The following is a 27054-nucleotide window of genomic DNA, read 5'->3' on the forward strand; positions in this document are numbered from 1 at the left end:
AGGAAGGAGCAACAGCCGCCCGCAGGCTCCCGGAGTTCCCAGCAGGCCCTGCGCTCCGACGTGCTGCCGGACAAGTGGGCGGTCCCAGGCGCCGGAAAACCGCCGGGGAACTACATTTCCCAAAAGGCTCCGCGGGGCGCGGCTGACTGGCGGAAGCGAGGCCGGCGACGGCGTGACGAAGCGCAGGGACGCTGGCGCGCGGGGTTTAAACTGCGGCGGTTTACGGGCGTTAGGACTTCGTCGAGTTAGGGGAGTTGGAGGTTCTTGGTGCTTTTTTCCCCCGGCGCATCTGCCGACTGACTGCCCAATGGACTCGACGCTTCAGGCCCGCTTGTTTCCCGGTCTCGACATCAAGATCCAACGCAGTAATGGTGAGGGGCGGGGTCCCGAGGCCGGGGGGCCGTGGGCTCTGAGGCGGCTGAAGTGACTGCCCCTCCCCAGACGGCAGGGCCCTGAGACACCGTTGGGGATGGCCTCACCACAGGTCCGCGTCTGTGCACTGGCAACCCGTCTTCCCCACCCGGGCGGGGCCCTGCCTGGCGGTTGGCCCCCTCCGGTCCTCTGGGAGAGGCGGGGCTCCTCGGGGCCGGGGACCTTCCTCTCCACAGTTCTCCGAGCCGGCCTGGTCTTGCAGGGACCTCGGCTTCCTCGCCCGCTGCTCCCCTGTAAACACTGCGCACCTGCAGCGTGTCGGGCGCTGGGGCTCAGTGTAACCAGACAGATCCCTGCTCTTCAGGAGATTGTTCTGTTCGTTCTCTCCCTCTCCCTCTCTCTGTCTCTCTCTGTCTCTCTCTCTCTCTCTCTCTCTCTCTCTCTCTCTCTCTCTCTCTCTCTCATGCCCATGTCATTAGGAGAACCGTCAGGATGAAGGTAGGGGGAGCCGAGGGGCGCTGTGTTGAGGGACAGTTCACCCGAGGACTAGAGTGACTCCCCAAACAGACCTTCGCCCCACTCTGTAGGCTCTTTGGGGGTGGGGTGCTGAATCCTTATCCCCGTCAGCTCGGTTTTAATACTTGTTCTCTGCCCGCCTCACTATGGGATGTGCTAAGGGTGAAGTGCCAGGAATTTGGCTCCTGTGAAAAAGAAAGAAAGGCAGCTGTCCTTTCCTTCAGGTCAGCTCCACACTGAGAGTCTCTGTGGGATCTTTATCTTTTTAAACTATATTTTTATTGGTTTTTGAGAGCTAGGAAGGGAGAGAGAGAGAGAGAAACATGGATGAGAGAGAAACATGGATCAGCTGTCTCCTGCATGGCCCCCCTGGGGATTGAGCCCACAGCCCGGGCATGGGCCCTGACGGGGATAGAACCCGGGACCTCCTGGTGCATGGATGATGCTCAGCCGCTGAGCCACGCTGCCCCGGCTCTGTGGGATCTTACAGTGAAGAAGATGGGTAACTCTGGCCTTTTTCTATTCTAGGCCTAATTCACAGTGCCAGTGTAAGGACTGTGGACTTGGAGAAAGCCTGTGTTTCAGTGGAATGGATAGAAGGAGGTGCCACAAAGGGCAAAGAGGTAGGTGCCACCTAAAGATCTGTGTGGAAATGGGACGGGTGAGAGCCTTTAAAACATTTTTTATTGATTGATTTTAGGGGGCGAGAGAGAGGGAAACAAGCATCCATTTGTTGTTCCAGTTATTGTACATTCATTGGTTGCTTTGTTTGTCTCTCTTTTATTTTGTTGCTTCTTGTATGGGCCCTGACTGGGGATCGGAACCATAACCTTGGCCGAGAGCCTGTTGTTTTGTTTTGTTTTCTAATATATTTTTAGAGAGGAAGGGAGAGAGAGATAGATGAGAGGGAATCATCGATTGGCTGCCTCCTGCACACCCCACACGGGGCATGTTCCCTGACAAGGAGTCGAACCTTGACCTCCTGGTTCACAGGTCAACACTCAACCACTGAGCCATGCTGGCCAGGCGAGAACCTGTTTTTCTTTTAACATATTTTTATTGATTTTAGAGAGAAAGGGAGAGGGAGAGAGAGAGAGAGAGAGAGAGAGAGACATCAATGATGAGAGAGAATCATTGATCGGCTGCCTCCTGCACCCCCCACCCTCCCACCCACTCCCACTGGGGGTTGAGCCTGCAAACCGGGCATGTGCCCTGACCTGGAATTGACCTGTTACCTCCTCGTTCCTGGTTCCTGGTTCACAGGTCATTGCTCAACCACTGAGCCACACCAGCCGGACTGAGAGCCTGGTTTTGATGCTGTGTTGTCCTTCCTGATCTCAAACATGATCCTCTTTGGAGGCATTGGGATTTTATTTAGTAAGGCCTATTCTGAATTGCAGCAATCAACAATTTCTGGTGTTTGTAGAAAGCAAACTGTACAGAATCCTAAAACCATGCTCACCCAAGCTAGCTTCTGAATGCATATGTTTGTTTCTGAATGTATGTTTCTGAAACACCACATAACAAGGCAACTTGTGATAAATGGTGCAGGTGAATAGTGCTAGGGCAGCTCAGAGCTGGAACTCGTTGAGGATGAGCTGGGCTGTGGGAGTGGCAGGAAGGCTTAGCAGATGGCCCTCGTGGGGACTAATGAAGAAGCTGGCTGCAAGCAGTAGAAGGCTCAGGCTGCTGGGTCTTCATCTCTGGCATTAAGATGTTTGAGATTTTATTCTGTAGCCAGTGGGGTGCCTTGGAAGAATTTTGAGAAGAGGAGAGCTGTGACTAAGACATTTATGCTTTAGAGGCATTGAGGTGTGGAGAAGAGGTCACCAGGCTAGGAGTATGAAAACCTGGGTTCTAGTCTGTCTTTGCCACTATTTTTTTTTTTTTGTCCTTTGAGGCATTTTATTTCCACATATGTATCACATCCCTAGAAAAAGAATCCCAGGATTTTCCCTCCTGTGTGTTTTTGTCTTGCTTCTTCATGGTCCATGATGCCCGCTGAGGTTGTCAGTACAGTGAAACCAAACTGACGGGATGGAAGCAAGTTGTTCTGCCATTTTTCTAGATCTTTGAGTTGCACATCACATCTGGGGCTGATTACTCCACACTTGTTCAACCTGCCTGTGAGGTTCACAACAATTTTCCCAGCTCTGTGGTCATCAATAATTTCAAATTTGCCAATGTAACCATGCTTCATCATCACAGTTAGAAACCGGACAATGACTTTGGAGCACGGCCTGATGAGAACCTGGCGCTTGCCTCTCTTTTTGGCATTGTTGATACTCTTCAGAGCATCAGCCAGGACATTCATGCGCACCATTATGGCGGCAATGACCAATGGCGGAAAGTTTGCCACTATTTTATATGTTCTCAGGCATGTTTCTGCCCCTTTTAGAAAAATTCAGTTTCCTCAGCTCTGAGGATGATAATATCTACCTCATAGGGTTGGTGTGAGGATTTAGTCAACAAATCCTTTTGTGCAGGTTTCAAAGTGCCACACGAGAAAATACAATAAGAAAGACAGACACTGTGTTTGGTGCTGGTGATAGAGGTGTGGGTGAGACAGACCTGGGCCCTCTTTCATGGAGCTTAATGAGATAATGTACAGGGCTTGCTTAGGGTAGCACCTTATGGTAGGTATGCAGATATTTATGTGCTATATTGGAGAAATAAACGAATCGAAAACTTACATTATCTACCCTTGAATAAAGAAGTTTCTAAAAATGCTTTCAACCAGCTGCTAGTTCTTTCTGATTTGTTTTGTTTTGGTTTGTTGTTGTTTGTTTAGAAATACAGCTCTTGTTGGGTCTCACTCCAGCTCATATATTGCCTGTAGAATAAGGTCCAAACTTCTTGTGCGGCATTCCAAAGCTTTTCAAGATCTGATCCCAATCACCCTTTTTCTTTGTATCACACAGAATATCTTGTGCCGGGGCAAGTGGGGCAGCTCCCCACCCTGACCATGCCTGGGGCCTTGCTGCCTTCACACTCATTCTTTCCTCCTGGGATGTTCACCCTTAATCATCAATGTGAAAATCAGTTAGTGTCAGAACTTCAGAACTAGGATTAGGGCTGTGGTTTCCCATGTTGTTAATGCTTTCTGAAGTTTAGGGATCGGAAATGGGGGGCCGGGGTGTAGTAAGGGCCTGTAGCTGTCCAAAAAAAGTGGATAGAAATATGGTTCCTGAAGTATTTGCCAGCTTTTGCATTCAGTTGTTCTGTCTTCCTTGTCTATCCCATGCTGCTTTGGTTTCTCGCCTTTTGTATATATGACTACTCTCCCCCACATTAGAATGTGAGCTCACTGAAGGCAAGGGCGATACATGTCGTTTTTTTAAAAAATAATTCTTTATTGTTGAAAGTATTACCTATGTCCCCCTTCTTCCCCCATTCACCCACTCCAGCCTGCCTCCACCCCAGGACCTCAACGAAGGGCAATATGTCTTAATTCATCTTTGAATATCTCTTTCTATTGCCTTACTTGTGCATAATACATTTTTTGTTGTTGCTAATCCTCACCTAAGAATATTTTTCCATTGATTTTTATTGATTGATTAAGATGTTACATATGTGTTCTTATTCCCCCTTTGCCCCACCACCCCCCTGCTCATGCCCTCACCCCCCTGGTGTCTGTGTCCATTGGTTATGCTTATATGCATGCATATAAGTCCTTTGGTTGATATCTCCCCCTTACCCCTACCCTCCCCTACCTTCCCTCTGAGGTTTGACGGTCTGATCAATGCTTCTCTGTCTCTGGATCTGTCCATTGATTTTTAGAGAGTGGAAGGAAGGGGGAGAGGCAGAGAGAAATATTGATGTGAGAGAGACATCGATTGGTTGCCTCCTACACAGGGCCAGGGATCGAGCCTGCAACCGTGGTACATGCCCTTGACTGGAATCAAATCCACAACCCTTCAGTCCCCAAGCCAATGCTCTATCCACTGAGTCAAATCAGCTAGGGTGCATAATGAATTGTTTAATAAGCTAGTTAATAAGTAGGAGGTAAAGCTCTCACCTTAGTGCAGTGGTCCTCAATCTTCCTAATGCCGAGACCCTTTAATACAGTTCCTCTTGTTGTGGTGACCCCCAATTTCATTGTTACAAATTGAACATAATTAAAGCATAGTGATTAATCACAAAAACAATATGTAATTATATATGTGTTTTCCAATGGTCTTAGGTGAACCTTGGGGAAAGGGTCGTTTGACCCCCAAAGGGGTCGCGACCCACAGGTTGAAAACCGCTGCCTTAGTGTGTTTGAGTTGTCCCTAGAGAGTTCCAGGACTCTGGTGATGTAAACCTAGAATTGTGACTGCACTGCAGGCATGAGCAGGCCGCTGTGACTGGGGAAGAAGTTTCTGGGCCTATTAGAAAATGTAGATAGATTAGGGTTAGGTAGCAGCTCTCTGGAACATGTCCCTGCCCATAAGATCCTGAAGGGCTCTTGCTTTTTACCTATCACTGGGACAGTTAGAACTTGTTTCCTCCTTCATGTCAGCCAGCAAGAAGTGTTTCAGGCACTGAGCCCAGCAGGATCCCACTGCCCAGCAGGACAGTGGGGGAACCAGGTACCCCAAGTCTACCGTGGGCTACCTGACTGTTTGCCTGTCTTCATCTGGTTCTCATCACTGACATCTACCATAGTTTGGAAATCGGAAACCAATATACATCCAGTTGGTAAACCACACCTAAAGAATAAATATTTGTTTATCTGAATCTTGGTTGCAGAGATGCAGTTGGATTGAAAAAGCTATGTTATTTCATTGAAACTTTCATTTGCTCCTTGCAGATTGATTTTGATGATGTGGCTGCAATAAACCCAGAACTCTTACAGCCTCTTCCCTTACACCCGAAGGATAATCTGCCGCTGCAGGTGAATGTCATGGTAGGTGCCTGTCGTCTGGCTGCAGCCAGTGCCCCAGAGGATTCACTTGGCTTTTGGCTCTTTGCTGGATTGTTTTCTGAGACTGCCTAGGACTTCAGCACGGCACTTGGACTCTTGAGAATTGAAAAGAGCCATATATGGTGGTGGTATGTTTTGTTTTTCAGAAACAAAAGCGCAGATCAGTCAACTCCAAAATTCCCGCTCCAAAGGAAGGTAAATGCATTTCTACTGGCTTATTGTCATGGGATTGTGCCCAGAATGATGTTCCTGGGGCTTAGGAACCTGTGAAGTTGACTCATTATTCCAGTTTAGCAGGTGATTTCTATGTGAGCTGAGTCCTGCCCCATCTTCCTCAGTGAGGAAGAATCCAACTTACAGGGAGGAGGAAATGGAGAGGTATTGGTCAAAGGGTACAAAGTTTCAGTTATGCAAAATAAATAAGTTCTAGAGATCTAATGTGCAACATAGCACCTATGATTAACAGTGTTGTCTATTTAAAATTTTACTGTAAGGGTAGGTCTTATACGGTGCTCTTACCACAAAAGGAAAAAATAACCATAACATAGGGACTGGGAGGAAACTTTTAGAGGTGATAGGTATGTTTATGGCATTGATTGTGATGATGGTTTCATGGTTGTATACTTATCTCCAAACTCATTAAGTTGAATAAGTTGAATACATTAAATATCTATAGCTTTTGTATGTCAATCATTCCTCAAGCCAGTTAAAAAAAGAAATGAATCCAGCCATCCAACCTATAGCTCGTAGACCAACCTCTCAGGGACCTGGTGCATTTGGGAAATTTGCTGACTAGTCTAGAAGTCTTCGTTGTAGAATCCAGAGTGTTAATCAGCTTTGGCAGGCTTGTTTTCTTCCCTCAGGGGAACAGTGCGCCTTGGAGTGAGGTGGTGAACCAGCTGTCAAAAAGCTAGGTCCAGGCCAGTTAGAAGTATAGTCCATGGAGCTATGGAGATCTGGGGGTGAGGTCGGACGAGTGGGATTTCAGCAGTGCCTTAAAAGGTTGGGCTTTCTCTGCAGAAGTCAGCCTAAACCTACTTTGACTACAATAGTCTATGACCATAGTGGGTGGCTGTAGGCACAAACTGCCCAAGAAACCCAGCTTATTCGGAACCAGCTATATCTGCATGGCCTATCCCAGTCCAGAGAATATCATCGCCCTGCATGATCTAGCTATCCCGGGAGCCAAAGTAATTACATGGCCCAGGGTGAAAGATGTGAGCATGAGTGGTGTGGTGCTGGCCCTCTCTTGCTGGCCTGCAGGAGAGATGGAAGTGGCCGCGGTCTCACTCCCGACCCCAAGAGATATTGCCACAGCTCCTTATAAATGGAAAAGAAAAATCTTAATAAAGGTGCATGTTATTGAACAGTAGAAATGAAGCAGAAGATTATAAATCTTTTGGGAAATAGGAAAATATTAATAACTTAGGCTCTTTATTGAAAGACATGGATTATATCAGCAGTTCTCAACCTGTGGGTCACGACCCCTTTGGCAGTTGAACAACCCTTTCACAGGGGTCGCCTAAGACCATCCTGCATATCAGATATTTACATTACAATTCATAACAGTAGCAACATTACAGTTATGAAGTAGCAACGAAAATCATTTTATGGTTGGGTCACAACATGAGGAACTGTATTTAAAGGGCCAGAAGGTTGAGAACCACTGGATTATATAGAGTCATCAGATCAACCTAAATTTAGGAGACTCAGAAATTCAGTACAAGTTGATGTTGGCCTATATGACACCACATGTTCTATTTCCAAATGTATGACTTATTTTATAGGTGAACTAGTGGCCCAGTGCACAGATTTGTGCACATTGAAAGGAAATTAATAAGAAGAAATATTTTAATATCACTATTTGCCCTTTCTCTATAATAGAAGTGTCAGAGTTGAAAGGAAATTAGTCAATTTTCTTTACTAATTACTAATTAGTAATGTATATAAAAATAATATATAAATTGATTAATAAACAAACAATAACAGCATGATATAACAACAAAAACATGATATAAAAACAACATTGATAAAAACAATGACTGATAAATTTGTTAAACTTATTCTAATATCTTCCTGTACACCATATTAAGAGTAAAAACACTTTCAGAGTGCTTGACTAATTTTCCCTTGTGATGGAGTATTTACAACTTTAGTCACATGGTCTTCGAACTCAAGAGAAAGCAACATATAACTAACCATGTCCGAAATTGGGTTCAGGTAGGAATATTCCTACTCTGTCTAGAGTTTGTCCTTAAGATTTATTAATAGTCATCACAAATGCTGGCATCACGGGAAACTGTCTTCAAATTAATTTAAATGGGAGGCCAGTCAGACGGGGACAAATCAATTCTTGGAATCAGAACAACCTCTCCTTCTGCAGATCCTGTTAATACTTCAACTTTGATTATGTTAGGTCGCAATAGTTTGATAATAAATCTAGTACCATTACAAAGACCCCATTTACTATTAAGATTTCTCAGTAGCATGATGATTGCACCTACTTTCAATTTTAATTTATGACACAGCATTCCCGAAGGAGTAATACTATTAAGAAATTCAATGGGAAAAATTTTCCTTTTCGGCATCATCTGTTGAATCGATGGAATCATCACTCAAATAGGTGTGAAAACCTCCATTGAGTGTATCCAAAATTCATTTAATTTATGAACATGCTCATTTTTAGGACAAAGAGTCACACATTTAGATATATTTTTAAAATTATCTACAGATATGCTATTTCCAAAGGTAGCTTCAATAATAGATCCATTACAAATCATGTCATGAGGGATTTCAATAATATCCATTTCTAGAGCTTTATATGTATCGCACATGCGCAAGTCAATGTTTATTTTTAAATTGCCAGTGCGCATCATATGTACCAGCCAGTCAGTCAGACATACGGATGTATGGTTGATCACTTAGTCTTTTGTATGTATGCTAAAGCCCAGTGCACGAAAATTGTGCAGGGGGAGGGGTCCCCTCAGCCCAGCCTGCACCCTTTCCTATCCGGGACCCCTCGGGGGATGTCCGACTGCTGGTCGGACATCCCTTACAATCCTGGACCTCTGGCTCCTAATTGCTCACCTGCCTAGTCACCCTAACTGCCCCCTCCCTGCCGGCCTGGTCACCCCTTACTGCTTCCCACGCTGGCCTGGTTGCCCCCAACTGCCCTCCTCTGCTGGCCTGGCGCCCCCAACTGCCCCCCTCTGCTGGCCTAGTTGCCCCCTAACCTGCCCCCTCTGCCGGCCTGGTTGCCCCCAACTGCTCCCCTTGCCGGCCTAATCATCCTCGACTGCCCCCCCCCGCCCCCCGCCAGCCTAGTCGCCTCTCACTGCCCACCTATCAGCCTAATCGCCCCAACTGGCCCACCACCAGCCTAGTCACCCCTCACTGCCCCCCCCCCACCGGCCTGGTCGCCCCCAACTGCCCCCCCACCCCTCCCGCCGGCCTAATTGCCCCACGCAGCCTGCTGTTCAGTCGTTTGGTCATCCCTCACTAAACTCCCTGCCGGCCTGGTCGTAGGCAGCCATCTTGTGAGGGCATGAGGGTAATTTGCATATTACCTCTTTATTATATAGGATAGGATAGATAGGATTGTTTCTCTCTTATATAGGAAAACTATATAGATGGGTAGAAATGGACAAGAATTCAAATATAACTCATTTGTTTCTCTCAGTTAAGCATTCTTCCAGAAAATCAAGGTAGCTGATTCCCTGGGTTTCTGATGTGTGGCCCATGCTTGGCTCTGTAAAGCTTCCTGACGCTGTGGGAAAAGCCCAGACTTTGGAATCTGACAGTCCTGGGTTCACATCCTGGCTCTGACTTACAATTAAAGGACAGTAGACAAGTTGCTTAATTTCTCTGAACTTTAACATTCCCATCCATCAGGTGGGAATACTGCTATTTGTCTTCTGCTTTAAGGTATGGGAAGAATGTTGTAGAATGGTAGGTGCAAGATTAGGTCTGTCTCTCCAGAAATGACTTCCTATTGGCTGTAGATCCCTCCATTTGCTCAAGACAGATTTTCTTGTGGGAGAATCCTTGTCCTTAGGAGCGCTCAGGTTTGCAGAATGTGAACAAATGGGTTTTGGGGTCATTAGTACTTAGCCTGTCTAATTTTTCCTTTCCTGGTGGTCAGGACCCATCTCACCCTGTATAGAATCTGGAGGGTTGCTCCACCTGCCCTCCTTATCATGCTACGCTGATAGTCCCCGGTTCTTTAGGTCTCCGAAGCCGCTCCACTCGCATGTCCACCCTGTCAGAGGTTCACATCACCCCTAAGGAGGATGGTATGGAGGTGGACCTGCCCGTGCGTGCCAGTTCCCGCAAGCAGTTCTTAGTTCCCAGTGAGTAATGAATCTGTTCTCCCTGTTTGATGCCCTGGAGCAGCTCCTCCCACATTGCCTGAACCTGTTCTGGAATATCCTAAGATTCCTACACTCCCCTGACTTAGCACTTAGTATTGTTCTGCCCCCGCCCCACAGCTCCCTTATCTGGAAAATACCTTTTTCTCCTCCTTACTTGAAACATCATATACAGTATATACAGAAAAGTGAACATATCATTTAGTATATACAGTTCTTGAACACACACATATAACTAACACCCAGATCAAACAGAGCATTACCAGCACCCAGAAGTCCCCCTCAGGCACCCTTGCAGCTCCTAAGCCCCCAGCGAAACCTATACTCCTGACTACTTCTTTTTATTTATTTATTTATTTACTTACTTACTTACTCTGGTTTAATGAAAATTTGATCCATTATCTTTTTCTTAATTAGAAATTATTTGCATCTAGGTTTTGTTACAGGGCATACAGGAACTAATGAGAATATTTTTTATAATACAGATCAGTTACTGTGTCCCCAGAAGGCCACAGAGCTCTGTAAAAGAGAAATAATTTTTTTTGAGTTCTTTTTTTTCCTTTCTTTATTGATTAAGGTATTTTTTAATGTATTTTTATCGATTTCAGAGAGGAAGAAAGAGGGAGAGAGAGATAAAAACATCAATGATGAGAGAATCATGCATCTGCTGCCTCCTGCATCCCCCCCACTGGGGATCTAGCCCCAAATGCAGGCATGTGCCTTTGACTGGAATTGAACCCAGGACCTTTCAGTATGCAGGCTGATGCTCTCTCCACAGGCCAATCTGACTAGGGCCTGACTTCATTTTTTTAAGATTTTTAAATTGATTTTTAGAGAGCGAGGGAGAAACACTGATGTAAGAGTGAAACATCGACCAGTTATCTCCTGCAAGCCCCTTACCAGGGATCGAGCCCGAAACCTGGGCATGTGCCCTGACCTGGAATCAAATCATCAACCTTTTGGAGCATGGGATGATGCCCAGCCAACTGAGCCACACTGCCAGGGCTAATCCTGAATTCTAATAGCATAAATTAGCTTTTTCTCTTTTTGAATTTTATACATATGGAATTTTAAAACTGTCTTTAAAAAACATATTTTTATTGATTTCAGAGAGAAAGGGAGAGAGAGATAGAAACATCAATGATGAGAGAGAATCATTGATCGGCTGCCTCCTGCACGCCCCACACTGGGGATCAAGCCCACAACCCAGGCATGTGCCCTAACCGGGAATTGAACCAAGGCCTCCTGGTTCATAGGTCAACGCTCAACCACTGAGCCACGCCGGCCAGGCAATTGTCAACTTTTATTAGACACATAAAGTAGATGAAGATTTTGTAAGATACACAACCATTACATCTTACAGGTATCAAATTTAGCTCTTATAAAATGAAGGTAAAGGATCATGACCAAGTATGGGAAGGAGTGAGTTGTCATGGGTTGTACCTTTCAGGGTTGAATCAGTATGGTTAGTTTTGCTCATGTTTCCATTATTTCTGGCTTTTCAGTCTTTGTTCCTGTTAACCACCTGAGTTCTAAGGATTTTTTGTTTTGTTTTTTGTGTTCCAAGGCTTTTTATATATATATTTTATTGATTTTTTACAGAGAGGAAGGGAAAGGGATAGAAAGTTAGAAACATCGATGAGAGAGAAACATTGACCAGCTGCCTCCTGCACACTCCCCGCTGGGGATGTGCCGGCAACCAAGGTACATGCCCCTGACTGGAATCGAATCCAGGACCCCTGAGTCCGCAGGCTGATGCTCTATCCACTGAGCCAAACCGGTTAGGGCATGTGTTCCAAGGCTTTTGAAAGTGAGAAAGGCCTGGCTTTTCTCCCAGTGAGTAGAAAGACCTGGCCTAAGAATCCATGCTGCGGTCAAGCCTAAGGAATTCAGGCCTTAAAAGGCTTTTCCCTTCATGGTGAAGCCCATACTGAGTTACTCACCCTTTTTTTATTTTTAATCCTCTCCCAAGGATATTTTTTCCCTTTGATCTTGTGTGTGTGTGTGTGTGTGTGTGTGTGTGTGTGTGTGTGTTTTGTGAGGCTGTTTTTTCCATTGATTTTTTTAGAGAGAGTGGAAGGGAGAGAGACAGAAACAAGTATGTGAAAGACACATCGATTGGTTGCCTCCTACATGCACCCTGACCAGGGCCTGGGATGGAACCTATAACCAGCGTCTGTGCTTTTGACCAGGAATCGAACCTGCATCCCTTTGGTCCATAGGCCAATGCTCTAACCACGAGTAAAACTGGCCTGGGCAGGGAACTCAAGATTTCTTGACCCAGGAGCGAGCCCCTGCAGAGATACTGGTCCGGTTCAGGGTGTGGGCTGAGGTGAAGGCAGAAACCCAAGTTCTGCTCACACTGTAGGAGCCTGAGCCCTTGCTGAGCTGGCAGTCAGTAGCCATCCTCCTGGCCCATGAGCCATGAGGGCTCGGCTGAGTACAGCTGCATTGCCGGCTTCGCCAGTGACTCTTGTTTCCTCACAGCTGGCCCCCCTAGGAACTCCTGCCCTGCAGTGGCTGAAATACCATTTACGATGGTCAGCGAGGAGGTAGAAGAGCAAGTCCATTCCATGCGAGGCAGCTCTTCTGCAAACCCGGTGAACTCAGGTAGACATGCTGAGCTGTCCGCTGCCCTACTCCTAGTGCAGGGCAGCTTCATTCTGTTTCACACCTGGTCTGCCGTGGCACCTGAGTTCAAACTGCACTTGTCACTTGGGGGCATGTTTCCCTGTGGCCATGGAATCAATTTTGCACAAGGGTGACCCTGTCCCCTTAAGTTGGCAGAAACCTTCTAATGTAATTGAAGTGTTGTCACAAACTAGAGTCTTAAGAGGCTGACACCTGAAGAACAGCCTAGACCAGCGGTTCTCAACCTGTGGGCCGCGACCCCTTTGGCGGTCGAACGACCCTTTCACAGGGGTCGCCTAAGACCATCCTGCATATCAGATATTTACATTACAATTCATAACAGTAGCAACATTACAGTTATGAAGTAGCAACGAAAATAATTTTATGTTGGGGTCAAAACATGAGGAACTGTATTTAAAGGGCCAGAAGGTTGAGAACCACTTGCCTAGAGTAATCATTAAGACTAAATAGTGATGGTCTCACCTCTCTGGTGGTTGAGAAAATGTCACGGAGTTATGGGGAGAGTTTGGGTTAGACCTGGAGTACTCACATGGGCAGATCTTTACTTTGTGAGTTTGACCATCCCAAGAGTCACATCTACTGCTTCCTCTCCTTGCATATGGTAATTTAAGTCTAAAGGTCTTGAGAAGGCCTAGTCCTAGGAAAGCCCAGGACTCAGTACAGCAGCTGGAGAAGAATAGGCTCGCTGGCCTTGACAAGTAAAAGAATGAGCTTTTCTTCCCCTAGTTCGGAGGAAATCATGTATTGTGAAGGAAATGGAAAAAATGAAGAACAAACGAGAAGAGAAGAGGGCCCAGATCTCTGAAATGAGAACAAAGCGAGCTCAGGTATCTTTCTTGGGAAGCTAGGGCATGGGGTTTTTGACAGGTATCCTTAACTGCAGCGTTAACGGCAACACAGATACAGTTGGGCCCAGCATTACTGAGACTCCAATTCTGATATCCAGGAAGTTTAACTGGTGTCTCATCAGGAGTCAGAGAACAAATAAGTCAGATATTCTTCTGAGGGCCTTCACATGGGGACTATTTCATGCTGACTGTTCAGTGGGCACGCCTGTCACAGAGCACAGTTGCCTGTTTCCCCCAACCTCCTAGTTGTGTGTATGTGGTGGAGGTGCTGCAATGCAGTTCTAGTTTGGAGCATTTCCCCTTAGTTGCTCTGGGGAATCCCAGCCTTCTGTCTCCTAAGTGGCCCTCACCCCAGTTCCTAGAGTGGTTTGGTGCATGCCTAGGCCCCCCTGCCAGTCTCTATTCCCAGGGCTTTGTTCCTGGGTTCTCAGCCTAGAGTCAGGGTGGGAGGAAGTGAGACCATGTGGGGGTTTTGTCAACTCTGATGGACCAATTGCACAAGGAGAGATGGTGCTTTTCCTTAGTACTGAAGTCGAGGAGCACTTACATCTCAGCAGTCAGTTTCTTTTTGCTCTTGTCCCAAACAGGAGTATGACAACAGCTTTCCAAACTGGGAATTTTCCCGGATGATTAAGGAGTTTCGGGCTACGTTGGATTGTCATCCCCTTACTATGACTGATCCTGTAAGTAAACCCAAAGGGCTTCTACCTCTCCTTCCTGAGTAGGTTTACAATTAAGAGACAGAAAACTTTAAAGGAGAGCATCGAGCAGTCTTCCCTTGCCGTTACAGGTATTCTTAAGATCCTTTGGTGAGTGGAGTTAGTGAGACCTAGATGAGAGTCTGATTTTTATAAACTTCCCTCTACCCCACCTTATCTTCTATGCTCTTGAGTAACTATGGGGAGGCAGGGTCCTAGTGTTAGATCTTGGCTCCTGACTGGGCCAGACCTGGGGTTGGAAGGGAGGGGCTCTGGAGAAGCTTTCTTTAATACTGCCCTAACCTTCTGTTGGTTGGTTGTCTTCTCTCATCCTCTTGAAGATAGAAGAGCACAGGATATGCGTTTGTGTTAGGAAGCGCCCGCTGAATAAACAAGGTAAACTCCGGTCAGAAAGGGGCTTTGGAGTAATAGAGGATCCCTGTGTCCAGGGAGCATCCCCTGAAAATACTCTCCTTCTGCAGAACTGGCCAAGAAAGAAATTGATGTGATTTCTGTTCCTAGCAAGTGTCTCCTCTTCGTACACGAGCCCAAGTTAAAAGTGGACTTAACAAAGTATCTGGAGAACCAGGCGTTCTGCTTTGACTTTGCATTTGATGAAACAGCTTCAAATGAAGTCATCTATAGGTTAGTCCCTCGCCTCTTCTCACCACCACCCCACCTCCCCTCACTCTATTTGATCTTTTCCATGCAAGGCTCTGTGCTAACACTGCTCACAGACATGCTGGACTCTAAAGCCCTTCCTGGCCTCCTCTCGTGTTTCTTTTTTATTTTATTTTTTAATGTACTTTTATTGATTTCAGAAAGGAAGGGAGAGGGAGAGAGAGATAGAAACATCAATGATGAGAGAGAATCATTGGTCGGCTGCCTCCTGTACTCCCCACACTGGGATCGAGCGAGCCCGCAACCCAGGCATGTGCCCTGACCAGGAATTGAACTGTGACCTCCTGGTTTATAGGTCAGTGCTCAACCACTGAGCCTCGCCTGCTGGGCACCAAGGATATTTTTATGAGGGCAGAATTGGGGGGGATGAGAGGACAATGGGGGGATAAGGACACATTTGTAATATCTTAATCAATAAAGGGAAAAAATATTCATAGAATCTGGGAAAAAAAAAAAAAGATGGGAGACACAGAGCACATTTGCATGTTAGTAGAGATGATGCACCAGAAGAAAAGGGAGTGGGGACTGCGGGAGAGAAGTCTGAGGGAAGGCGCCTCAGAGAACAAGCAGAAGGCAAACGGGCGGCCTGTGATGGAACAGGGACACTCCATTGTAATGGGAAAGAGCAGAGGATGTGGGTCAGGCAGGCTGGCAGATTTGGAGATAGGAAGGCGGGTTTTTGTTTTTTGTTTTTTTTTTTTAAATTTATTGTTTAAAGTATTACAAAGGGTATTACATATGTGTCCATTTTATCCCCCCGCCCTAGACAGTCCCCTAGCCTCCCCTATCCCCCAATGTCTTATGTCCATTGGTTATGCTTATATGCATGCATACAAGTCCTTTAGTTGATCTCTTACCCCCCTACCTCCTGCCCCCCAACCTTCCCCGGCCTTCCCGCTGCAGTTTGAGGAAGGCGGGGTTTTCAACAAAAAGAGGTGAGGCCATGTTTTCTTTGGATCAGCTCACATAGAGCTGGCTCTGGCTCTGGTTCTAATTCTGGTTCTGGTTCCTGGGCTGCCATATGCCATTTTGCAGCATTAGCAGTGGATCAGAAGTGAGGTGTTACCCATTGCATTCTCTGAGGCTGGGCTGGCTTCAGGGATTCTTCCAGTATCTTATGCAGCCACCCTGTTACTGACTGGGCCTTGCAGACTCAGCAAACTCTAGGACTGCTCTCTCTAATAAAGCACCCACAGCCTCAAATAGCTGTTCATTAAAAGTTAAATGAAATTAGCTGAAACTGGTTTGGCTCAGTGGATAGAGCGTCGGCCTGCGGACTGAGGGGTCCCGGGTTCGATTCCGGTCGGGGGCATGTGCCTGGGTTGCGGGCACATCCCCGGTGGGGGATGTGCAGGAGGCGGCTGATCGATGTTTCTCTCTCATCGATGTTTCTGACTATCTCTCTCCCTTCCTCTCTGTAAAAAATTAATAAAAATATATTTTAAAAAAAAGTTAAATGAAATTAAAAATTAAGTTATTCAGTCACATAAGCCACATTTCAGGTGCTTCACCAGTCCCATGTGGAAGTGGCTACTACTGGACAGCACAGATACAGAACATTTCCATCAGCACAGAAGTTCTATTGGACAACACTGCTCCAAACTAGAAGTTGACAAACTTGGACCAAATTGGGTTCACAGTCCCTTTTTATATGGCTCTAAACCAAGAATGTTTTTTATGTTTTTAAAGATTGTTGTTTTTTAATGTGACATATTTACATGGCCCACAAAGACTACAACATTTTGGGCTCCTACTTTAGAGGGTTTCCTTTGATCTTTGTAGTGTATCTTATGCTGGATGTCAGCTGCTAAGTTCAGGCTTTTGTCTATGTCTTCAGAGTCGGGAGCGGCTGGTGGCTCAGTTAGAGGATGGGCCATCCACTTGCTCGTAGCAAGTCAGTCCAGCCCCCACCTCCCTCCAGCCGGCTAGGAGAATTTCAGATTTGTGAGTGGGCTGAGTCAGGTGGGACCCCATTGCAGGAGAGGAGTACTAGTGCTTGGAAGGAGGAATGGAGGGCCCAGAGGTTCTGCAGTGGAAGGGCAGCAGGACCATGTTCCAGGGTACACACTTTGGTCAGAGATAATACACTCTTCCCTATCCTTTCTCCTAGGTTCACAGCAAGGCCACTGGTACACACAATTTTCCAAGGCGGAAAAGCGACTTGTTTTGCATATGGCCAGACGGGAAGTGGCAAGACACATGTGAGTATTCAAGCATGGCAGGGTATGAGTGTGCCCATGAGCTGCACTGGGTCCCTAAAAAGGAAGACAGTGAGTTTCGTGTAGAAAATCCACTCAGTGTAGGTGCTCCATCATCAGATAACGCTTGTTGTGTCAGGTGCAGAGAGGTGCCTTAACAGGTCCAGCCTCCCAACTTTGGTGTGGCCCACTGGGGTGAGGGAGCCGGTAGTGCTCTAGCCTCGGCCAGGGGCCCTTTACCAAGTCTTCTGTCCCTTCCTTTTGCAGACTATGGGCGGAGGCCTCTCTGGGAAAGCCCAGAATGCATCCAAAGGAATCTATGCGATGGCCTGTGAGTAGTGTCTTCTGCCGCCATGGGGCTGGGCACAGAAAGCAGGTTGCTTACTTAATCCATGCTCTTTCCCATAGCCCAGGATGTCTTCCTCATGAAGAATCAGCCCCGCTACCGGAACCTGGGCCTGGAAGTCTATGTGACGTTCTTTGAGATCTATAATGGGAAGGTAGCTGACAAGGAGACCCTGTTTATACTGTTGGGGGCCCTGAACTCTCAAAAACCTGCGGTTGGCTAGAAATGGTAGAAGCCAAACAATCTATGGACTGTGAAGCTCTGCCCTGACATATGGGGGGTTTCATCTGATGGTGGGATGGTACTCAAGAATCAACAAGTGCCCTAGCTGGTTTGGCTCAATGGGTCAGAGTGTTGGCCTGCGGACTGAGGGGTCCTGGGTTCGATTCCGGTCAAGGGCACATGACTGGGTTGCGGGCTCGATCCCCAGTGTGGGGCGTGCAGGAGGCAGCTGATCAATGATTCTCTCTCATCATTTCATCATTGATGTTTGTATCTCCTCCCTTCCTCTCTGAAATATTAAAAAAAAAAAAATCTTAAAAAAAAAAAGCTGTAATTGGGCTTTAAAAAAAAAGGAGTCAACAAGTATGGCAGGAATACTCCGCAGGGTTCCTTTCAGATGGGATGTCTGCCTTGAGTGTCCCCTGTGCACCCTCGACCCACCTCCTTCATAACTCTTTTTCCTTTGATCACCCATATTTGTTCTCATATTCATCCTCTCTTCCTCCCAACCCCCATCTCTGTGTGTATACATGAATAAACACTAACACATACAACTCTCTTCATTTTTGCAGAGTTGCTTTCCTTAGAGCAGGATCTAGATAATAATGGCTTTGTTGATTTTTTTTTTTTTTTTTTTTAATATATTTTATTGATTCTTTACAGAGAGGAAGGGAGAGAGATAGAGAGCCAGAAACATCGATGAGAGAGAAACATCGATCAGCTGCCTCCTGCACATCTCCCACTGGGGATATGCCCGCAACCCAGGTACATGCCCCTGACCGGAATCGAACCCGGGACCTCTCAGTCTGCAGTCCGACGCTCTATCCACTGAGCCAAACCGGTCTCGGCAAGTAACTGATTTTTTTTTTAATACTTAAAAATTATTCGTTGATTTTAGAGGGAGAGAGAGAAACATCAATTTGTTGTTCCACTTATTTATGCATTCATTTGGTTGATTCTTTTTTTAAAATATGTTTTTATTTCAGATAGAGGAAGGGAAAGGGAGAGAGACATAGAGATATCAGTGGTGAGAGAGAATCATTGATTGGCTGCCTCCTGCACGCCCCCTACTGGGGATCGATCTGCAACCCAGGCATGTGCCCTGACCTGGAATCGAACTGTTACCTCCTGGTTCCCGGGTCAATGCTCAAATACTAAGCCACACCGGCTGGGCAATTCTTTCTTTCTTTTTTTTTTTTTTAATCCTCCCACCCAAGGATATGTCTCCAATGATTTTAGAGAAAGAGGAAGGAGGGAAGGAGGGAGAGAGAGAGAAATATTGATGTGAGAAACATTGATCAGTTGCCTCCCGCACACATCCCTACTAGAGAGCGAACCTGCAACCTGGGTATGTTCCCAACCAGGGATCGAACCTGAAACCCTGCGGTGATTGGGACAACACTCCCACCAACTGAGCCACACCAGCCAGGGCAGGGGGATTCTTGTGTGTCTCTCTCTGGTAGATCTGGCAGGGATTGAGCCTGCAACCTTGCCGTGTAGAGACGAGACTAACCAACTGAGTTACTGGCCAGGCAGGGCTGCTAATGTTGATTATTAATATGACATTATGTTCTAAGCACTTTATTTGTTTTAATTCACTTATTAATCACAAAAACCCTCCAAGGACGTGTTACCATCACTGTTGTGTAGGTGGCTAAGTACTGACCCAGTTCACACAGCTAGTGAAGTATTAGAATCACATCCAGCTGAGGCAGCCCAGTCCAGAACCCACACCCTCTGCTAGTCTGCTCAGCTCACGTTGTCTTCCCTGCCTGCTGCCTGCCCTTGTCTAAGCTGGGACAGGCCCTGAGGAGGGAGGCGTCAGGTGGGGTGCCAGTGCCCGGCCTTAGCCTGGTTCCCCTGCCCGACACAGCTGTTCGACTTGCTGAACCAGAAGGCCAAGCTGCGCGTGCTGGAGGACGGGAAGCAGCAGGTGCAGGTGGTGGGGCTGCGGGAGCACCTGGTTACCTGTGCTGACGACGTCATCAAGATGATCGACACAGGCAGTGCCTGCAGGTCAGAATTCTAGTGAGGGGGTGGGGCTACTTTCTAATGCCCAGTTCAGGTGACAGACTAGCTCTGATCCCATCCGGTTCCACAGCGTCCCGCTCTCCCTGAAGGCCCCTGCGGTAAGAGGTCTCTAACAGGCTCGTCAGGAGCAACTCAAGTGTCTTAAACCTAACCAGGGCAGGCTTCCTTTCTTGTCTGGGTTTCTCTTCACTGATCCCTCCCTCTGTGATGGGAGACGGGAGCTCTGGGCCTGTTCTAGGCTGAAAGTGCTGGAGCCATAGCTCCTGTGGGGAAGTGCTCTTCCAGGCCCTAGGCTGGTATATTGGAGGCTCAGGGAACGAGCTGCCCTCTCGCTGCAGGGCCCTCACGTTCATGACAACCCTCCTTCCCTGTGTGCCCTGCAACAGAGATAGCTTATCTTTCTCTGTGTCCTTATGGGCCCCCCGGTCTGGCCATGCCCCTAGCATAGAATCCAATACTGTGGCTGCCAGGAAAACTTACCAGCCCCTCTGCTGGAGGGAGAGCTGCCCAGGGAAGGCAGAACAGAAATCTGGGATGAAGACATAGGACTTCTTACAGTCCTGACCTGTGTCCCTCTCTTACCAGAGAATTCACTGCTGTGGAAGGGGGTGGCTGGTGACTTCAGAAGCTCATAGCCTTTCTTTGCCTCCTTTACCATAGGACCTCTGGGCAGACATTTGCCAACTCCAACTCTTCCCGCTCTCATGCCTGCTTCCAGATTCTCCTTAAAGCCAAAGGGAGAGTGCATGGCAAGTTCTCTTTGGTGGATCTGGCAGGGAACGAACGAGGTGCAGACACTTCCAGTGCTGACCGGCAGACCCGCATGGAAGGCGCAGAAATCAACAAAAGTCTCCTGGCTCTGAAGGTAGCAGGGGCTTGGTAGAGGTGGGAGTGCTGGTGGGGCAGGAAGTGGGCAGCGGAGATTAAGGAAAGAGCCTCAGTTGCACTTGGTGCCCCACAGGAGTGCATCAGGGCCCTGGGACAGAACAAGGCTCACACCCCTTTCCGCGAGAGCAAGCTGACACAGGTGCTACGGGACTCCTTCATCGGGGAGAACTCAAGGACCTGTATGGTGAGTAGGGGCGCTGTGGAGGTGGTGCAGGACATCATCTAGGCCTATCCTGGGCAGGAGGCCCGTGCCCTGGGCTGTCTGGGTTTCCAGACTCTAACTTAACTGAGCTTCATCCCTGCCTTTTTGTTCTTGACTCCTCTTTGCCTACCCAGGGGAGGGAAGGAGGCACTCCGTATATCCCCGCAGCTCTGGGTTTGGGGAGGTCATTCCTCCCTCCCCGGTGGAAAGGAGGCTCTAGAATTCAGGAGGAGGACCTTTGGGGAAGCAGGAGCGAGGCATCCTGGCTTCTGTGACCTCCCTCGTATTCCTTGGCTTCCAGCCTCGAACACGGGAAGGGCTTTGGCCTTGAATGGCTTTTCATCCCTCCCTTATTTTACCCACAAGCCCTTCTAGCTAGGGTCTGCTCCCCTCCATGGACATCCTCTCCCATGTCTGCAGGGAAGATGGGGATTTCAGATTAAGCTCTAACGCCTTCTCCCTGAGGCACTCCTGAGCCTGGATGAAGTGAGGGCTCCAGTAGGAGCCACAGAGCCTTCAGGTGTGACCTCAGTGTGAGGAATGGGTCAGTGAAGAGATAAAGAAGGAGGGGGTCACAAGATGTGCCTTTAAAGGCACGGAACCAACTTTTTAAGGAGCTTTAATTTGCAGTGGAGCCAGTTGCCTGGTGAATAGGTGCTTAATGAGCTCTCCCCCAGTACCATGAGGGTCCAGTAGTTTGGAGAAACTCCTCCTGGCAGCCTCTCTCCATGATCCTCAACCTCTCTCCCATACCCCATGATCCTCAACCTTTAACCATCCATTCCTTCTTTTGCAGATTGCCATGATCTCACCAGGCATAAGCTCCTGTGAATATACTTTAAATACACTAAGATACGCAGACAGGTACCAGTACCGATGGCCCTGTGGGATGGGAGCAGGATGTGGGGGAGGAGAAGGGAATGGCAGTGATGGAAGAGGGAGGAGGCTCTGGGACTCAGTGCTTACTGTTTACTCTTCCATGATTCAGTGAACCTGAGGTTCGGGAATTCCGACAGGATGCTGAAGGTCTGTCCCAATCCCCTCCAGGCCTTGTAGGGAGTCAGCATGCATGAGGGTCTTTTCCTAGGCCAGAGGCAAAGCTGCTGCTCCATCCCCTTAAAGCCTCAAGGCTGGTGGTCTTAAGTGGTACAGCACTCTTGTGAGTGCCAACAAGGTTGCTATGGGATCAGAAACCCTCTTGCTTCCTCAGGGTCAAGGAGCTGAGCCCCCACAGCGGGCCCAGTGGGGAGCAGCCAATTCAAATGGAAACAGAAGAGACAGAAGCCAACTCTCAGGAGTCTCTGATCACAAGCAACGTAAGGGGCAGGGTGGGGCCTAGCAAGACAGAAACATGGCCTGCTGAGATGGGAACTGGGCCATACTCTTGTGTGTCTCCTTTTAGCTTTCCAAGGAAGAAGAGGAACTGTCTTCCCAGATGTCCAGCTTTAATGAAGCCATGACTCAGATCAGGGAACTGGAGGAGAGGGCCATTGAAGAGCTCAAGGAGATTGTCCAGGTGGGCAGCTGGTGCTGGCATATCCACCCCAGCACAGGACCGCCGCTGTGCTCAGCACCATTGCCTGAATGTGACCTGGGCTTTGCTTCCACAGGTCTTCAGGTTGGCATGGCAAGAGGCAGCCCTCCACCCTAGCATTCCTTAATTCTTTACCTATTCACTCATCCATTCTTCTAGGTCAGCTAATACCACACCCTCTTCCTTAGCCTGGCACACAAGCTTTCCTCCATCCTAGCCGGAGCTAGTCTCTCTCCACCATGCTCCTAATTGGGGGTTTTGGAGGGTGGTTAACATGCAGGGACCTTGTTATTCAGTGAATGTTCGGTGAGTACTTTCTGTATGCCAGCTCCTGTGCTGCGACCAAGGACAAAAAACATAAAGTATGGATAGTAGGCCCTGAAGCAAGACTTGTTCAGCCCTGATTGTTTTATTTATAAGTGATTTCCTTGTGAAAGTCATTTAGCTTCAGTTTCTTCATCCTTAAGATGGCTAAGACAGGATGGTTTTGTCTGAGGGTTAAATGATGTGCATTTATTTATTTATTTATTTTTAATCCTCACCCAAGGATATTTTTCATTGACTTTTAGAGAGCGGGGGAGAGACAGAGAGAAAGAAACATCGATGTGAGAGAGATATATCCATTGGTTGCCTCCCACCTGTGCCCCAACCAGGGTTGGGGATCTGGGGATTGAGCCTGCAACAGAGGTACCTGCTCTTGACTGGAATCGAACCAGGGACCCTTTAGTCTGCGGGTCGGCGCTGTATTCACTGAGCCAAATTTGCTAATGTGCTTTTAAAGTGCTCAGCAGCCTGGCTGGCATGGCTCAGTGGTTGAGTGTCGACCTATGAACCAGGAAGTCACAGTTCAGTTCCTGGTCAGGGCACATGCTGGGTTGTAGCCTTGATCCCCAATAGGGGGCGTGCAGGAGACCGCCAATCAATGATTCTCATCACTGATGTTTCTATCTCTATCTCTCTCTTCCTCTCTGAAATCAAAAATATATTTTAAAAAAAGGAAGCACTCAGCAGTGCCCAGCATGTGGTCAGTGTTTAGTGAGTGACAGGTAATAGCACTGCCATGACGCCCACTGAGGAAGAGCGGGTGAGGGGAGAGGCCCAAAAGTGCACCGTAACGGGGCCCTTGGTGCAGAACAGGAAGGAAGAGCTTGAGGCCCTTGGAAGGGAAGAGGGAACGTGAAAGATCATTGCTTAGGCATGGCCTCCCTCCCTCGAGTACTCGGGTACAAATGTTTAAAAGGACATGGGCCCTAACCGGTTTGGCTCAGTGGATGGAGCATCAGCCTGTGGACTCAAGGGTCTCAGGTTCGATTCTGGTCAAGGGCATGTACCTTGGTTGCGGGCACGGCCCCAGTGGGGAGTGTGCAGGAGGCAGCTGATCGATGTTTCTAACTCTCTATCCCTCTCCCTTCCTCTCTGTAAAAAAATCAATAAAATATATTTTTAAAATAAATAAATAAAAGGACATGGTACTTTCATGAAGAATGAGAAGTTTGCTCTGGTCAGCAAAAGGTGTGAGCTGATGATGAAGGGAAATTAAGCTGTGGATAGGTCAGCAGGGACTTGATGCTAAAGGGCCTTATGGTTCAGACCAGAGGCCTAGATTTCGTTAGGTGGGCAGTGTATGCCTCTGAAGGGAGTTTCACAGAGGGGTGCCAAGGTCATATCAGAGCTTTGTGTACATCACTGTACCCACCGTGTGAAGCCTGGTTTGCGAACGGGGGGAGTGAGTAGAGGCACTTAGGAGTTGAGAGCCGTTAGGAGATTGTTGGAAAGAGATGTTGGTGCCTAGACTGAGTGTGGCAATGGCCATGAGATTCAAGAACTATTAAAGGGTGGACTTGGTAGGATTTGGGGACAAGCAGGGTGAAAGTAAAGTTCAGATTTCTGGCTTGAGCATCAAGACAAATAAAAACATTCATTTGGTATAAGGGACAGGGACAGGTTTGGGACATGGAAGAGGAAGAATTGAGTCTGGGGACTTCTGCAGGAGGGTCAGGAGGCAGGGTGTGGGCCATCTGGAGGAATGGCCATCTGCACTGCAGTTAGGAATGATTTGCTAAATTGGTTTGGTCATTGTTTGAACCGGCAAGGTGCTCCCTGTGTCATTGCAGCAAGTGCCAAGCTGGCTTGAGCTCTCCGAGATGACCGAGCAGCCCGACTACGACCTGGAGACTTTTGTGAACAAGACAGAGTCTGCCCTGGCCCAGCAAGCCAAGCACTTCTCAGCCCTGCAAGGTGGGTGCAGCTGGATGGGGAGCTGCAGGGTGGGGTCTTTGCAGGTGATGGCAGCTCTGCCCTGAGGGAGTGGGGCCTCTGAGACACCCCCTAACCCTTAGTGTACCACCTCTCTCCTTCCTTCCAGATGACATCAAGGCCTTACGCTTGGCCATGCAGATGGAAGAACAGGCCAGCAAACAAATAAGCAGCAAGAAACGGCTCCAGTGACGACTGCAAATAAAGATATTTGGTGTCACACCCAGCCTTTTCACCACCCCACTTCTCCCCAGTGAACTGTGGGCACCTGGTTCTGAGCTCAGACAGGCTTTGGTAAATGCCAAGTATTGGGGCATCAGAGCCAGGGCAGCTGGGGAGATCAGAGTGACATGGGACGCTACTTTCCTTCCTCCATTGTAGTCCTGAAGGGAGCAAGGATGAGAAGAGGGAACTTTTAACTACCCTGTGTGGCCCTTCTTTCCAAGTGGGGAAGGCTCGTTGGCATAGAGCTTTCTCTTGGTCAGCATTCTGCCTGCGTGGACTGGCTGCCGGCGGCTGTGACCTGCCATCCTTGGTCTGGGCACTAAAGTGTCTCATACTTTTAAACCTCTTCGTTCCTTGCTTTGCTGTTTTAAGGTCTAAGAGGATCCCTGTTGTTTTTTGTTTTGTGGTTACACATTGTGTCTAACAATAAAGAAAGAGGAAAAAAATCAGCCTGTTGTGTGGCATGTGTGAAGGGCCTGGAGTGTGTCTGAACCTTCTGGGACTAAGGACACTACTGCAACTCTGGGCAGTGCTGATTCTGTCCTCTACCTGGGAGACCAAATCCACACCTGCAGATGGCCTGGTTCATATGTTGATACTCAACCACTGAGCCACACTGGTTGGGCCCCAATACATTTTTGAATAGAAGTGGCCAGGGTGGACATCCTTGTTTTATTTCTGATCATTAAGGATAATATAAGCTGTGGAGTTTTGTAGATGGCCTTTATCAGGTGGAGGAAGTCACTTCTGTTTCTAGTTTGTAGAGTATTTTTATCATGAAAGTGTATTAAGTTTCGTAGATTTTTTTCTGTGTTTTCCCCTTTATTCCATCAATATAGTATATTAATTTATTTTCAAATGTGAAACCAACCTTGCAAATCTGGGATAAATCCCACTTGCTTATGGTATATAGTGTTTTTTCCTCTTTTAAAAATGTTTTTTATTGAGTTTTAGAGAGAGAAGGAGAGAGAGGGAGGAAGGGAGAGAAAAAGAGAGAGAGAAACATTGATCAGTTGCCTCCTGTACACACCCGACTGGGAACTGAATCTACAGCCTGGGCATGTGCCCTGAACAGTAATCAAACCAGCAACCTTTCAGTGCATGGGACGGATGATGCTCAACCAACTGAGCCACACAGGCCAAGGCATGATGTATAGCTTTTTTTGTTGTTAATCCTCACCCAAGGATATTTTTTTCCATTGACTTTTAGAGCGTGAAAGGGAGGGAGGGAGGAAGAGAGAGAGAAACATCAGTGTAAGAGAGACACAGATTGGTTGCCTCCTGCATCAGTCTTGACTAGGGGCAGGGGTTGAATCTGCAACCCAGGTACATGCCCTTGACCAGGAATTGAACTCATGACCCTTAGGTGCCTGGCCAATGCTCTTACCATTTAGATACATGGGCCACAATGGTACATAGCTTTTAATTCCTGTTTGTGCAAAGCTTCAAGGTCAGCCATATCTCACTGATACTAGGGTCTTTTCAGGTCTTATCTGGCTTAGCATACACTCAGCCCTGCATATGCGCATGGCCTTCTAACTTCCCAGGAATATGTAAGTTTTTCAAATCCCTTCATTGCACTGTTTTTCCTTGTAAGTGGGTTTTGGGGTTTGTGGGGTTTTTGGTCAGCCTCTTATTAGCCCCAACTAGTAGTGCTGCCTCAGGCATCTGTGTTGCTCATGTGTAGGAGTAGTACTAGAAAAAGTATCAGTGAGTCAGGATTTAAAATCTTCCAGGCATAAGTTGGTAAGAACCAGCACTTATGGATAACTGCAGTAAAGAGGGGTTGTGAATGTTAAAGTCTTATAAAATTCAAAGTTTGTGGTTTTTAGAGAAGATAGAGTAAGGATGGCCTAAAATTGGCAAAGACCATGGAGCATACCTCTCCCATCTAGAGAACCAGAGTGTAGTCATCTTCCACTTGAGAAAGGTTGACCAGAAAAAGTCTTCTGAGATAATCGGGTTTCTGTTAGAAAGCAGAGGAAACATTCAGAAGGCAAAATTTAGAGAAGAGGTTGAAGACAAAGAGGATTTTTTCCTGATGAATGACACACGACATACTGGTAAGATTGTAGGAACTGGATGCTGAGAAATCTGTATAAATATATATTT

The 27054-nt window shown here is 47.4% G+C and overlaps 2 protein-coding genes across 2 annotated transcripts; one reads left to right on the forward strand and one right to left on the reverse strand.

Moving 5' to 3' along the window:
- The first annotated feature begins 157 nt into the window (after positions 1-157).
- KIF2C (kinesin family member 2C) lies at positions 158-25381 on the forward strand. Its single transcript, XM_081087091.1, has 21 exons — positions 158-371; positions 1417-1511; positions 5681-5776; positions 5941-5989; positions 10021-10143; positions 12649-12771; positions 13540-13640; positions 14249-14344; positions 14701-14755; positions 14842-15004; positions 17151-17241; positions 17506-17569; positions 17647-17738; positions 19680-19822; positions 20498-20702; positions 20799-20909; positions 21724-21791; positions 22138-22243; positions 22330-22443; positions 24576-24699; positions 24827-25381. Exons 1-21 carry the CDS (start codon positions 308-310, stop codon positions 24907-24909), a joined length of 2166 nt encoding a protein of 721 aa, XP_080943217.1. The 5' UTR covers positions 158-307; the 3' UTR covers positions 24910-25381.
- LOC308517406 (small ribosomal subunit protein uS8-like) lies at positions 2766-3214 on the reverse strand. Its single transcript, XM_081088559.1, has one exon. The coding sequence runs from the start codon at positions 3209-3211 to the stop codon at positions 2819-2821; it is 393 nt and encodes a 130-aa protein (XP_080944685.1). The 5' UTR covers positions 3212-3214; the 3' UTR covers positions 2766-2818.
- Positions 25382-27054: the final 1673 nt, after the last annotated feature.

The sequence above is a fragment of the Myotis nattereri genome, assembly GCF_964212035.1.
Source record: "Myotis nattereri genome assembly, chromosome: 3".
Taxonomy (NCBI): Eukaryota; Metazoa; Chordata; class Mammalia; order Chiroptera; family Vespertilionidae; genus Myotis; species Myotis nattereri.